The sequence below is a fragment of the Anomaloglossus baeobatrachus genome, chromosome 10 (genome assembly GCF_048569485.1).
Source record: "Anomaloglossus baeobatrachus isolate aAnoBae1 chromosome 10, aAnoBae1.hap1, whole genome shotgun sequence".
NCBI lineage: Eukaryota > Metazoa > Chordata > Amphibia > Anura > Aromobatidae > Anomaloglossus > Anomaloglossus baeobatrachus.
In genome coordinates, this window is record NC_134362.1 from 43399771 (window position 1) to 43413579 (window position 13809).

Below are 13809 nucleotides of genomic sequence, written 5' to 3' on the forward strand. Positions count from 1 at the left end.
CCGGCGGGGGAGGCACCTGAGTACTCTGGTAGGCGTCCAAAAGGGTCGATCTAATCCAACGGGCCAAGGTCGGCTTAGAAGCAGAGAGACCCTTGCGCCGCCCTGTGGTTAGCACAAAAAGAGAGGTGCACCGCCTAAGCGCAGCGGTGCGAGCCACATAAATCCGGAGAGCACGCACCAGATCTAGAGTATGCAGCACTTTCTCAAAGCGATGAACAGGGGCCGGACAGAAGGAAGGCAAGGAAATATCCTGGTTAAGGTGGAAGGGAGAGACCACCTTAGGAAGAAAGTCCGGGGTCGGACGGAAAACTACCTTGTCTTGGTGAAAAACCAAAAAAGGTGACTCCGAGGAGAGCGCAGCCAAATCAGAGACTCTCCTGAGAGAAGTTATGGCAACTAGAAAGGCCACCTTTTGAGAAAGACGATACAAAGAAACCTCCCTAAGAGGCTCAAAGGGGGGTTTCTGCAATACCGTGAGGACCAAGTTAAGGTCCCAGGGATCCAAGGGCCGCCGATAAGGCGGAATGATGTGAGACGCACCTTGCATGAAGGTGCGGATCTGAGCCAGCCGGGCGAGACGCCGCTGGAACAGCACTGATAGAGCTGAGACTTGTCCCTTGAGAGAGTTGAGGGACAGTCCTAGCTGCAGACCGGACTGTAAAAAAGACAGAAGGGTCGGCAACGAACATGGCCAAGGAGAATGGCCGGAAGAGCGACACCAGGACAGGAAAATTTTCCAAGTCCTGTGATAGATCTTGACGGAGGAAGACTTACGGGCCCGAGTCATAGTGGAGATGACATCAGGAGGAATACCAGAAGCCGTCAAAATCCAGGACTCAAGAGCCACGCCGTCAATTTGAGTGCCGCAGAATTCGGGCGGAAAAACGGACCTTGCGAAAGCAGGTCTGGACGGTCCGGAAGATGCCACGGCATCTCCACGGACAGTTGGAGCAGGTCCGGATACCAAGCTCGCCTGGGCCAGTCCGGTGCAATGAGGATGACTCGACGGCCCTCCATCCTGATCTTGCGCAGGACTCTGGGCAAGAGAGCTAGAGGGGGAAACACGTAGGACAGACGAAACTGGGACCAGTCTTGAACCAGCGCGTCCGCGGCGAAGGCCAGAGGATCGTGGGAGCGAGCCACGTAAACCGGAACCTTGTTGTTGTGACGGGATGCCATTAGGTCCACGTCCGGAGTGCCCCACTTGCGGCAGATTGACTGAAACACTGCCGGGTGCAGAGACCACTCGCCACCGTCCACGGATTGACGGCTGAGATAATCTGCCTCCCAGTTTTCTACGCCAGGGATGTGGACTGCGGATATGGTGGACTTGGAGTCCTCCGCCCATTGAAGAATGCGTTGGACCTCCAACATTGCCAGGCGGCTGCGTGTCCCGCCTTGGTGATTGCTGTAGGCAACCGCTGTCGCGTTGTCTGACTGGACTCGAATGTGCCTGCCCGCCAACAGGTGGTGAAAGGCTAGGAGAGCTAGAAGCACAGCTCTGGTTTCCAGCACATTGATTGAAAGGGCTGACTCGGACGGAGTCCAAGTGCCCTGAGCTCTGTGGTGGAGATGTACCGTTCCCCAGCCGGATAGGCTGGCATCCGTGGTGAGAATCACCCAGGACGGAGCCAGGAAGGAGCGCCCTTGGGACAGGGAGAGGGGTCGAAGCCACCACTGAAGAGAGGTCCTGGTCCGTGGCGACAGAGCTACTAACCTCTGTAAGGAGAAAGGCCGCTTATCCCAACAGCGGAGAATGTCCAGCTGCAGAGGACGCAGATGGAACTGGGCAAAGGGAACCGCCTCCATGGAAGCCACCATTTGACCCAGCACCTACATCAGGCGCCTGAGGGAATAACGGCGGGGCCTCAGGAGAGAGCGCACCGCTAGCCGGAGAGACTGCTGTTTGATTAAGGGCAACTTCACAAGTGCCGGCAAAGTCTCGAACTGCATCCCTAGGTACGTGAGACTCTGGGTCGGAGTCAGAGTGGATTTGGGAAGATTGACAATCCACCCGAATTGGGCTAGGGTAGCGAGAGTGAGCGAAACACTCCGCTGACAGTCTGCACTGGATGGACCCTTGACCAGAAGGTCGTCCAGATAAGGAAGCACTGCTAACCCCTGGAGGTGCAGGACCGCAATCACTGCCGCCATGACCTTGGTGAATACCCGAGGGGCCGTGGCTAACCCGAAGGGGAGAGCCACGAATTGGAAATGATCCTCTCCTATCGCAAAACGTAACCAACGCTGATGTGACACTGCGATTGGCACATGTAGATAGGCATCTCTGATGTCGATGGACGCCAGGAACTCCCCTTGGGTCATTGCGGCAATGACTGATCGCAGAGACTCCATGCGAAAAAATCTGTTTCTTTAATGATTTCATCCAGCTGTTCACCAAGCAGCCGTGAACCAGCAAAAGGGAGCCCAGCAAGAAACTTCTTGGATGAAGCATCTGCCTTCCACTCTCGAAGCCACAAAATCCTACGGATAACAAGAGAATTATCTGAAGCCACCGCAGTGCGGTGAGCAGCCTCTAGCATGGCAGACATGGCATAAGATGAAAAAGCTGAAACCTGAGCAGTTAAGGTAACCATCTCAGGCATAGATTCCTTGGTGAGGGAATGCATCTCCTCTAGAGAAGCAGAGATGGCTTTGAGAGCCCACACTGCTGCAAAAGTCGGGGAAAACGCGGCCCCCGCAGCTTCGTACACAGATTTGGCCAGAAGGTCAATCTGACGGTCAGTGGAATCCTTAAGTGAGGTGCCGTCAGCCACCGACACAACGGTCCGGGCTGATAGAATAGACACCGGAGGGTCTACCTTTGGGGAGTGAGCCCACTCCTTGACCACCTCAGGTGGAAATGGAAACCGGTCATCAGCACCACGCTTTGGAAAGCGTTTGTCAGGGCAGGCCCAGGGTTTGGTCACAGCGGTCTGAAAACTAGAGTGGTTAAAGAACACACTCTTCACTCTCTTAGGCGAGGTAAACTGATGTTTTTCTGCCAAAGAGAGTTGCTCCTCTGATACTGGCGGATTGAGATCCAGCACAGAATTAATAGGAGCAATCAAATCACTAAGATCTGAGTCACCCTCAGAGAAATCGATGGGATACATAGCCTCCGAGCCCCCAGTGAGAGCATCCTCCTCATCTTGAGAGTCAGCTCTTGAGACAGAGCCGTGGGATGGGGAGGGGAAGGAAACCCTGCGCCTTCTCTTAGAAGGACGGGGTCTGGGATCAGATGATAAATCCTCTGTGAGCTCTGATGGACGGAGGTCAGAGGATAGGAGTCCTCTGTCAAGAGTATTAGAGGCACCCTGTGAGGGGGGCTGATGCATATTCATCAAAGTCCTGGACAAAAGTCCCATGGACTCAGCAAATGACTGGGATATGGACCTAGAAAAGGACTCTACCCAGGCCGGGGGTTCAATCACAGGTGCAGCAGCAGCCTGAGAGACCACTGGGGGTGAGACTCCAGGCTGTGGCACCGCCAAGTTAGAGCAACCATCACAGTGTGGATAAATGCTCGGCTCAGGCAGCAGGAGCTTACATGCAGTGCATGCAGAATAAAGCTTTGGAGCCTTGCTCCTTGTGCGAGACATGCTGCTGGAGTGGGGGCTTTGCAGAGAATGAACCCCAGGGAGAATATACAGAGGTCCACAACCGGATACCGGCTGTGGCTTACCAGACCGCTGAGCGCGGTGTTGTGTGCCCTCCAGATCCCTAAGCCCGGTCCCCCAGAGCGCAGCACCTCAGCAGAGATGCAGAATGCAGGATGTCCCAGAGCAGAGTGAACTCTGCCTGAGAAATGGAGGGGGCGGGACTAAGGGCGTTCCTATAAAAGAGCGGGAACTGGAGGGCTATAGAGACCTGCCGGGAAGGAGGGACGCCCCAGCAGTGGGGAGTGTCCCTCCCCTGTGTAGAACGGCCGCCGGGAGGAGCCGAACCTGTCCCTCTGCATGAGTGACATGCGAGGGCAGGAAAACGAAACTATGCCTCCAGCGAAGTCGGGGCCTAAATTTAAGCGGCGAGGCCGACAAGCAGGCACCAGCGGCGCGGTTCTCAGGCAAAAGCTGGAGAACCCGCCGGAAAAGTTTAAACAATCACATACAGCATACTCTCCCCTTACAATAAAGAACCGGGACCCCCAACATAAACGTCTCAGGTACTTAGCTGCTGAGACGCAGGGCCATGTCCCTGGGGATGAGTGCTCCGGTCCAACAGAATCCTCAAGGGGCTGTGGATGGAGACCGGACTCCTGCCAGGTATGGAGACCGTGCTGGCTCCCACTTCAAGCCAGAGCCCAGAAGGGATGGTGAAGGAGCGCGGCATGTAAGGCTTCAGCCTTGTAAATCAACCTTAACAACACCGCCGACACAGTGGGGTGAGAAGGGACATGCCGGGAGTCCAGACAAGGACCCGCTTTTCTTCAAACTCTTTCCAAAAGTCAAACAATCAGATGAGAATGCATGTGTGGATGTATGCCTCCTGACACAAAGCGATAAACTGGCTAGGACTGGCTACCAGGGGGTGTATAAGCTCAGAGGGAGGAGCTACACTTTTAAGTGTAGTACTTTGTGTGTCCTCCAGAGGCAGAAGCTAAACACCAATGGTCTGGGTCTCCCAAAGGAACGATAAAGAAATATGGTATATATGTTTAGGATTTTTTTAGAAAGCATTTTCTATCTTGTACAGTCGGCACCCACTCCCCTTAAAAATAACAATTTATGCCAGGAGAAAAGTTTCCCTTTATACCCAGTTTTAGCTTCTCATACAGCGAGATCAGACCTAATACTTTGCACTGATGAGGGGCAATTACGCCGAAACACCATGTCTGCAAATTAAGGTTCTGATCTGGCATAAAACCTAAGTCATATGACAAGGCTCATTAAGGGGTCACTTTTGACTTTTAGGATTGCTACTTCCAATAGGTTGCACTAGAGTCCATCTACTTCCTCCCTGAAAAGACAATTTACAAGGGTTTTCTGCTTAGCACACCATATATGCCATACGTAGTGTGACATACTTAAAGTGTATCTGTTGCTTTAATTTTTATTTCATAAATCAATAGTACACGTGAGAATAAGCATCTTTGTAGTGTATCTTACCAGACCAATTTGCTTCTTTTTCCGCCAGAATTGATCAGTCATTATCAAAATTGTAAATTTTGAGGGAAAATCTGTATTCAATGAAGACTTTTCCATTACTGAGATAGGAGATGGCAGCTGGTGCTGATGAGAGTCTATGATGGGAGGAGGGGCGGGGCTCTGCACATCTAGCTCCTCCCTCTGAAGAGTTTCCCATTACTAAGATAGGAGATGGCAGTTGGTGCTGATGAGATTCTATGATGATGGGAGGGGCGGGGCTCTGCACATCTAGCTCCTCCCTCTGAAGAGTTTTCTATTACTAAGATAGGAGATGGCGGTTGGTGCTGATGAGAGTCTATGGTGGGAGGAGGGGCGGGGCTCTGCACATCTAGCTCCTCCCTCTGAAGAGTTTCCCATTACTAAGATAGGAGATGGCAGTTGGTGCTGATGAGATTCTATGATTATGGTAGGAGGGGCGGGGCTCTGCACATCTAGCTCCTCCCTCTGAAAAGTTTCCCATTACTGAGATAGGAGATGGCGGTTGGTGCTGATGAGATTCTATAATGATGGGAGGAGGGGCGAGGCTCTGCACATCTAGCTCCTCCCTCTAGTACCTCCCTCCTTTTGTCTTTATGGTAGCTGGTACTAATGAGATTCTATGACTAAGGGAGGAGGGGTGGAGCTCTGCACCTCTAGCTCCTCATCATGGCATCTCACCAGTAACAGCTGCCATAAAGACAGGAGGGAGGAGCTAGAAACAAAGGGAGGAGCTAGATGTGCAGAGCCCCACCCTTCCTCACGTCATAGAATCTCATAGCACAAACTGCCATCTCCTATCTCAGTAATGCACATCTAGATCCTCCCTCTGCCTCTAGCTCCTCCCTCCTTCCGTCAATATGGCAGCTGTTACTGATGAGATTCCATAATGATGGGAGGAGCTAGAGGCACAGAGCGCCACCCTTCTTCCCATCATAGAATCTCATCAGCACCAACCGACATCTCCTCCCATCTCAGTAATGGGAAAGTCTTCACTGAATACAGATCTTACAGATCAAAATTGAGAATTTTGATAATAACTGATCAAGTTTGGCAGAGAAAGAAGCAAATTTGTCTGATAAGATATATTACAAAGATGCTTATTCTCACATGTACTATTGATTTAGGATATAAAAATTTAAACGGTAGATACACTTTAATTATTGGCCAAGGCACGCAGTATTTATTCCCATAATTCACCTAAAAAACATGTATCCATCTGTATTTGCACATTCTCTCAGCTAACACTTCAAACTTTAATAAAAGAAAAAAAAATTTTGAAATACTTTATAAAAATAACCGGTTTCTCCATAATCACCCAAGATATATGTGTCATGTTATACAGGCTGTTTTCCTACATGGAAGCCGGCTCTTACCAGTGTGAACGACTTGTCGCACAGGGGCTGCGCCTCTCTCTGCAGCTCCGTCTTGCTCATGTAGCCTTTAAAATTTGGATTCTTTAAGAAAATAATAATAAAAAAAAATAAATAAAAAAAAAAAGAAGAATAAGAACAAGACAGAAATGACTATTATGTCGGCTGCAGGGAAGAACAAGATGGGGTGGAATTAAATTCTCCCTTGACGTATTCCAGGATAGCTGCTATGATGCTCATGATATCACATGGTGGTCTGATTAGCTGCTATGGCCAGCACCGTCATCGTATGTTTGCATTCACCTATTATCATAAGGATGAATATTTATCACCAGCGGCAAAAAATGACATTTATTCACCAAAACGTAGAGGTGGATGATGAGTTGAAGGTCCTTGCTTACCTTGCTCTCCTTGTAGAGGGTGAGCAGTACTGCGTAGCCTCCTGATCTTCTCTGCGGCACATACTCCCGCTGCTTTTTTCCATCAGTCTTTTTCTTTTTCTAGCAAGACACAGGCAAAATTGGATTAATGGACAAGTCACATTAGAGAAAACAACATTACACGTTGCATCGGTTTGGAGGGAACCTGTTGTAGCGCTGGTGTCTCTGCAGAGATGCCAACTCACTCACCGCCCTGGTCAGGTCACGTCCCCCCCCACACTGCCCACGTGTGCTGCTGCCTCCTTCCCCTCCCAGGCTCTGTACATGCTGCACAGGGTTCCCGGGAGTGCACCTGAGACAAGCATGCGTGCACACGGGCCCTCCTCTTAAAGGACCGGTGTATTATTTCCAGGAAATGCCTCTCAGCCTATGGCTGAGAGGCATAGTGTATTTAAGGCATCATCCCATTAGGGGAGGTGCATGCGCAATGACTCTAGTTAGTCAGTCAGTCTCCAGTCTGCTAGCTAGTTAGTTGTCAGGTACCGAGCTCCTGTCTTGCTATCCCTGTGTCTGTCTCCAGTACCTGCCTTCCCATACCTATACCCCTGCCATGCCCACCATTCCTGTCTGTACCCACCTGTTGAGCCTGCCTTAGTCATTCCTCTTGTATGTGTCTATTGCTGAGTCCATCACCTGTCCTGGGGCTCAGCTGCCACAGTCCCGGTCACTTCCCTGGGAGTGGTACCTGGCGTCCGCCTCGTGGTGGGCACTTAGTTAAGCCCCTCTCAATAATGGGTAAGCCCGGGTTCCCCCTATTGCCCAGTGGGTCCACTAATCCTACTTGCTGCCCCTGCACTGGCCGTGAGCGTTACACCTGTCAGGAGCTTTAGGGTCACTACACAAATTACACTGCTTGTTAGGCCACGGCCACACGGGGATTACTGCGATCCTCGCATGACACTTGGCTCACGCTGGCAGTACAGCAGAGCCGAGTGTCATGCGAGTGTCTCTCAGACTGAGAACTGATCGTACGAGTGGACCTCAGCTGCGGGGGACAGGCCAGCACTGAGGAGGGGCGGGCAGGCTCTGTGGAGGGGAGGAAGGGATTTATCTCCCTCTCTCCTCCGTAGCCGGCTATTGCCATTCTCGCTCTGCACTTGCGGTACTGCAACTGCAGTGCGATTTTTCTCTTGCACCATAGACTTGAATGGGTGCGAGAGAAACAATGATCGCATTACACCCGCAGCATGCTGCGATAGTGTTCTCGGTCTAATTAGGGCTGAGAAAATAATCGCTCATGTGCGCTGATACACAGGCTAATATTGGTCTGAGTGGAATGCGGTTTTTCTATCGCACTCCACTCGCACCGATTTTCATGCCGTGTATCTTAGGCCTTATGGTTCACCTTCTGGCTGCAAATGGATATCACACTGCCGAGAAAATCAACTTTGAATCTTTATGTAACTGAAGTTGCAGGTGCCCTGAGGTAGGAGAATTGATGACAATCCACCAATCCTCTGCATTATCCCCTGCTGAGCACCACCCCTATAGGATTGAGTGATGTCTGTATAGCGCTGCAGAAAAATGTGGAGGATCCTGCTGCCCATGAAGCACCAGCAGACTCCTCTACATATAGATCCAACTCCCCCCCCCCCCCCAAGTATAGATTATATATTTGCAACCAAGCAGCTCCCATGTTTTGTTTTTTTTTAAGACTTTATACCAAGGGTACACAACATTGTTTGGTCCCAGGGCCACATTGTCATACCAATCCAAAGGGCAGAAAAAAAACAAAATGTAAAGGGGTATTTTACATGAATACATAATCAAGCTCAGTACAGCGATGAATTACAGTTCCAGGTCAGCTCAATACTTGTATATACTTATATCATATGAACCTGCAACTTGCACTATGTCATCAACAATGGTAAGGAAATACTGGAGTTGTTGTTACCAGCCACCATCAGACTGCAGACCATACCAGAACCACTCATCACCATACTCTCCCTCCCCCCACACACAGCTCCTCTTCATAATATCCCCCCCACAGCTCCCCTTCATAATATTCCCACCCACACTGCTCTTCATAATATTCCCCCCCACACTACTACTCTCCATAATTCCCATCTCTCCATAGACTGCTTCTCTCCATAATATTACACACACACACACACACACACACCTTGTCCCTCTGCATATTGTGCCTCCTTCACAATTCTCTCCCCCATTGCCTCATAATGTAGCCTCATAGTAACCGTAATACTCCTCCTATAATAGGATGTTTGATTTTGGACTCCTCCTGGACCACTTTTTTTTTACGGCGTGTCCTTGCATACTCGGCACTATAGCAGCAGCAATGTGATGAGGTCACAGTGTGGTGTAATGACCTCATCCCGCTGCTGCACATCCGGATGGGTGATGATGAGTACTGCTCTGCCCTACCCCAGTCCTTTGGCATGTTGTGCCAGCATGCTTTACACTGATAACACAGGATTTCCCAAAACACAATAGACGAGGTCACAGATCACCTCATCCCCCTCCCTTCACAACGACCTTTGCACAAGCTCATCAGATGCTTTAACATAAAAGATATGGTCCTGGTCTGTTCATTGCTGTTAATCTATGTATATTATATAAAAAGATATTTAAAAAAAAGGATAAATGGCCAGTGTGAAAAATGGCAAGATTTCTATTTTTAATACTGATTTGGGGGAAAAAATGGCAAAAATAAATTCATCACAAAGAACTGAATTAAGCTCATTGTCTGATGTCCAGTCCTGTTCTACAGACCATCATTGATGTGAACAGACAGTGTGTAATGCTCAATTTTCCCTGTGGTGGCGCTACAGAAACAACTGAAAACCTACGCCCGAGTTTTCCCCACAGATAAGGTTCCAGAAGGGAGGACACATTGGGATCAGCTTACTGTCGGGAAACGGCGGCTTCAGACGACGATACTGAAAAAGAGAATTTTGTTTACTTACCGTAAATTATTTTTCTTGTAGTTCCGACATGGGAGACCCAAACCATGGGTGTATAGCTACTGCCTCCGGAGGACACACAAAGTTACTACACTCAAAAACGTGTAGCTCCTCCCTCCTAGCATATACACCCCCTGCTAGCCAGATCTAGCCAGTTTAGTGCAAAAGCTGAAGGAGGACATCCACCCACAAGAAGAGACAGAGTAAAATCCGGAAGAACCGGAACCTCTGTCTACAACAATAACAGCCGGTGAAGACACCGGAACAAGAAACCTGCCAACAGGCAATAGGGAGGGTGCTGGGTCTCCCATGTCGGAACTACAAGAAAAAGAATTTACGGTAAGTAAACAAAATTCTCTTTTTCTTTATCGTTCCTTCCATGGGAGACCCAAACCATGGGACGTTCCAAAGCAGTCCATGGGTGGGAATAAACAGACAACTGAGAAGCAGGCAAACCTAACTTCACAAATGGGCGACAGACGCCGGAAAAATGCGTCTGCCCAAGCCCACGTCTGCCAAAGCATGAGCATGCCTTGGGAAGTGCTTCGAAAAAGTATGCAGACTAATTCGAGCTGCAGTCTGACAGACCTACTGAGCCGTAACCTGGTGCCTGAAAGCCCAAAAAAAAAAGGCGCCGACAGGTCTGACCAAATGTGCTCTGATCCCCGGCGGGGAAGGCACTTGAGTACACTCGTAGGTCTCGGAAATGGCCGACCTAAGCCAACATCAGGGTCGGCTTAGATGCCGAGAGACCGTTACGCTGACGAACAGTCAGCACCAGAGAGGTGCACCGCCTAATAACGGCGGTGCGAGACACATAGATCCGGAGCGCCCGCACCAGATCCAGGATATGCAACGCTTCCTCAAGCGATGAACAGGAGCCGGACAAAAAGGAAGGCAGGAAAATTGCCCCGGATAAGGTGGAAGCAGAAACCACCTTAGGGAAAAAAGGCCGGAGTCGGACGAAAACCACCTTGTCTTGATGCAAAAGACCAAAAAAAAGGGGGCGACTCCGAAAGAGTGCAGCCAGAACTCTCTGGCGGGAAATTATAGCCACTAGAAAGAGTACTTTCTGTGAAAGATGAAACAACGAAACCTCCCCAAGAGGCGCAAAGGGGGGTTTCCGGGAACCGGGAGGACCGGATCAAGGTCCCAGGTCTCCATAGGCCGCCGGAAAAGCGGAATGATGTGAGATGCGCCCTTAAAGGAGCGCACCGGAGCCAGCCGGACGATACGCCGCTGGCACATACTGACAGAGCCGAGACCTGTCCCTTAATGAGGGATAGTCCTAGCTGTAGACCGGACTGTGGAAGGGACAGGAGGGTCGGCAAGGCCAAAAAGGTCAAAGGACACTTTGGAGCTCGAGTCATAGCGGAGATGACTTCAGGAAGGATATCAGAAGTCGCCAAGATCCAGGACTCAAGAGCTACGCCGTCAATCTGAGAATCCAGAATTCTGACGGGAAAAACGGACCTCTTGAGAAAAGGTCTGAACGGTCCGGAAGATGCCATGGCAACCCAACGGACAGAAGGAGCAGGTCAGAGTACCAAGCCTGCTTGGGTCAGTCTGGAAGAATGACCCGACGGCCCCCTTTACCGATCTTGCGCAGGACTCTGGACAAGAGGTAGAGGGTGAAATTCGAAAAGAGACAAAGCTGGGATTAAACATGAACCAGTGTGTCTACCGCAAAACCTGAGGATTGTGGACCACGGTTGGGCAGCTGAAATAGCCTGCCTCGTAGTTTTCACATCTAGGATGTGGACTGCGGATACGGTGGACTAGGAGTACCTTGTCCACTGAAGAATGTTGAGCCGCCAAGATTGCCAGGCGGCTGAGTGTCCCGCCCTGGAAGCTGATGTAGGAAAACGCTGTCACGTTGTCCGACTGGACTCGAATGTGCCTAGCCGCCCACAGATGGTGAAGGCTTAGAGAGCCAGAAATACAGCTCTGATTTCCAGCACATTGATCCAGAGGGCTGATTCGGACAGAGTCCAAGCGCCCTGCACTCCACGGTGGAGATATACTGCTCCCAAGGCGGATAGGCTAGCATCCTGGTGAAGATCACCCGGGACGGGCCAGAAAGGAGCGCCCCTGAGACAGAGTGGCCGAAGCCACCACTGAAACGAGCCCCTGGTCAGTGGCGAAGCCACCACCCCGTGGGAGGATTGAGTTCGCTTGTACAGCGGAAAACATCCAGTCTCAGAGGACGCAGGAGAAATTGGGCAAGGAACCGCTTCCATTGACGCCCTGAGAACCTCTGGTTCGAAGTCAGAGTGGACTTGCCACCCGAATAGGTCAGAGTGGCGAGAGTGAGCGAAGCACTCTGCTAAGAGTCAGCACTGGATGAAGCCCCGACAAGAAGGCCGTCCAGGGCAAAAGATCACTGCCAAACCCTAGGGGGGCAGGACCCTAATCACAGCTGCCCCAATGAGAATACTCGAGGGGCCTTGGCTAACCCCAAGGGAAGAGCCACGAATTGGACCACTCCGATTGTCAAAACGTAGTCAACGCTGGTGTGAAACTGCGATTGACTCCTGTCGATAGGCATCTCTGATGCCGATGGCTGCTAGGGAATCTCCTTGGGTTCTTGATTGATCCGGTGAAAAAAACACACGGAACAAAACCGAGACTCCATGTGAAAACGCCCCACCTGGCTATGCTTGAAAAGCTAAAGATCCAGGTCGGAAGGCACCGCCCTCTTCGGGGACTAGGAATAGATTTAAGCAAAAATCTCAGAACCGTTCCCAGTCGGGAACCGGTACAATTACTCCATTGGCCAGCAAGAAATGCCACAGCCTGTGAGAAGGCGGCGGCCTTGTAGCCGGGAGGAGTTGACAGAAAAAATCTGTTTGGCGGGTGGACAGAAGTCCATCCTGTAGCCAAGGGAGATATAATCTCGCCCCCACTGAACGGAGACGTGTTAGAACCCTACGTCGCCAAGTGGAGAGAGCCTGCCACCGACCAAGGAGGTTGTTGGCGTGGCTAAATAGCTCGGAGGAAGCTGAGTCAGTGACAGCATCTCCTGCGGTCTTCTGAAGACGCAGCTTCGAGCCATTTGGTTCTATGAACCTAGGCCGAGCTAGAGGACGATCAGATGGAGGAACGGAAACCACCGAAACCTCAACTGATTCCTGCCCTGGACAGGTTCCCTGGTTTAGGTTTGTGGCAAGGAAGAACACTCCCCGCCAAGAGCTTCCTTAATTTCACCCAGTTGGTTCCGGGGAAACTGGTCCCACCAAGGGGGAGCCCAGCAAGGAACCTCCATAGAGGCATCTGCCTTCCAATTCCGAAGCCACAGGAGCCTGCGGATAGCGAGGAAGGTAGCCCAGACCACCGCCGTGCGGCGTCCAGCATGGCAGACCTGGCAGAGGATGAAAAGAGTGAAGTCTGGAAGTTCAGGCAACCGTTTTGGGCATAGAGTCCCTGTGAGAGAATGCATCTCCTCCAGAGAAGCAGAGAAGGTACAAAAAAACCGCACTGCTGTAAAGCTGAGGAGAACGAAGCTCCTGCCGTCCCTATACCGACTTGGCCCAAAGGACAACCGGGCGGACCGCAGAACCTTAAGTGAGGAGCCATCAGCCACGGACATAACGGTCCGGGCTGAGCCACCTGAGGTGAATGAGCCCACTTCTTGACCACCATTGGTGGACAGGGGAAACACAGTCCTCAGAATCACGCTTCATGGGAAGCGAGTGTCAGAGCGGACCCTGGGCTAGTCACAGGGGCCTGAAAACTGGAGTGGTTAAGGAACACACGTTGTGTTCACCTAGATAAGGTAACACCGGCGGATTGAGGTCCAGTACAAAATTAATGTACCGTAGAATCCATATAGAGGTGCCGTCAGCCACTGATACAACTAACCGGGCTGAAAGTCTAGACACCGGAGTGGCTACCCTTGGCGAATGAGTACACTCCTTGACCACCTCTGATGGGAGGGGGAGACAGGCAGCAG

At 51.0% G+C, this 13809-nt stretch overlaps 1 protein-coding gene across 3 annotated transcripts in view; it reads right to left on the reverse strand.

Moving 5' to 3' along the window:
- MUS81 (MUS81 structure-specific endonuclease subunit) overlaps positions 1 to 13809 on the reverse strand; it is a 165808-nt gene that overhangs the window by 76533 nt on the left and 75466 nt on the right. For all 3 annotated transcript variants that reach the window (XM_075326406.1, XM_075326408.1, XM_075326407.1), the window contains exons 6-7: positions 6898 to 6996; positions 6500 to 6580 (exon numbers count right to left, since the gene is read on the reverse strand). In XM_075326406.1, coding sequence (XP_075182521.1) covers positions 6500 to 6580; positions 6898 to 6996 — 180 coding nt within the window. The remainder of the gene's footprint in view (positions 1 to 6499; positions 6581 to 6897; positions 6997 to 13809) is intronic.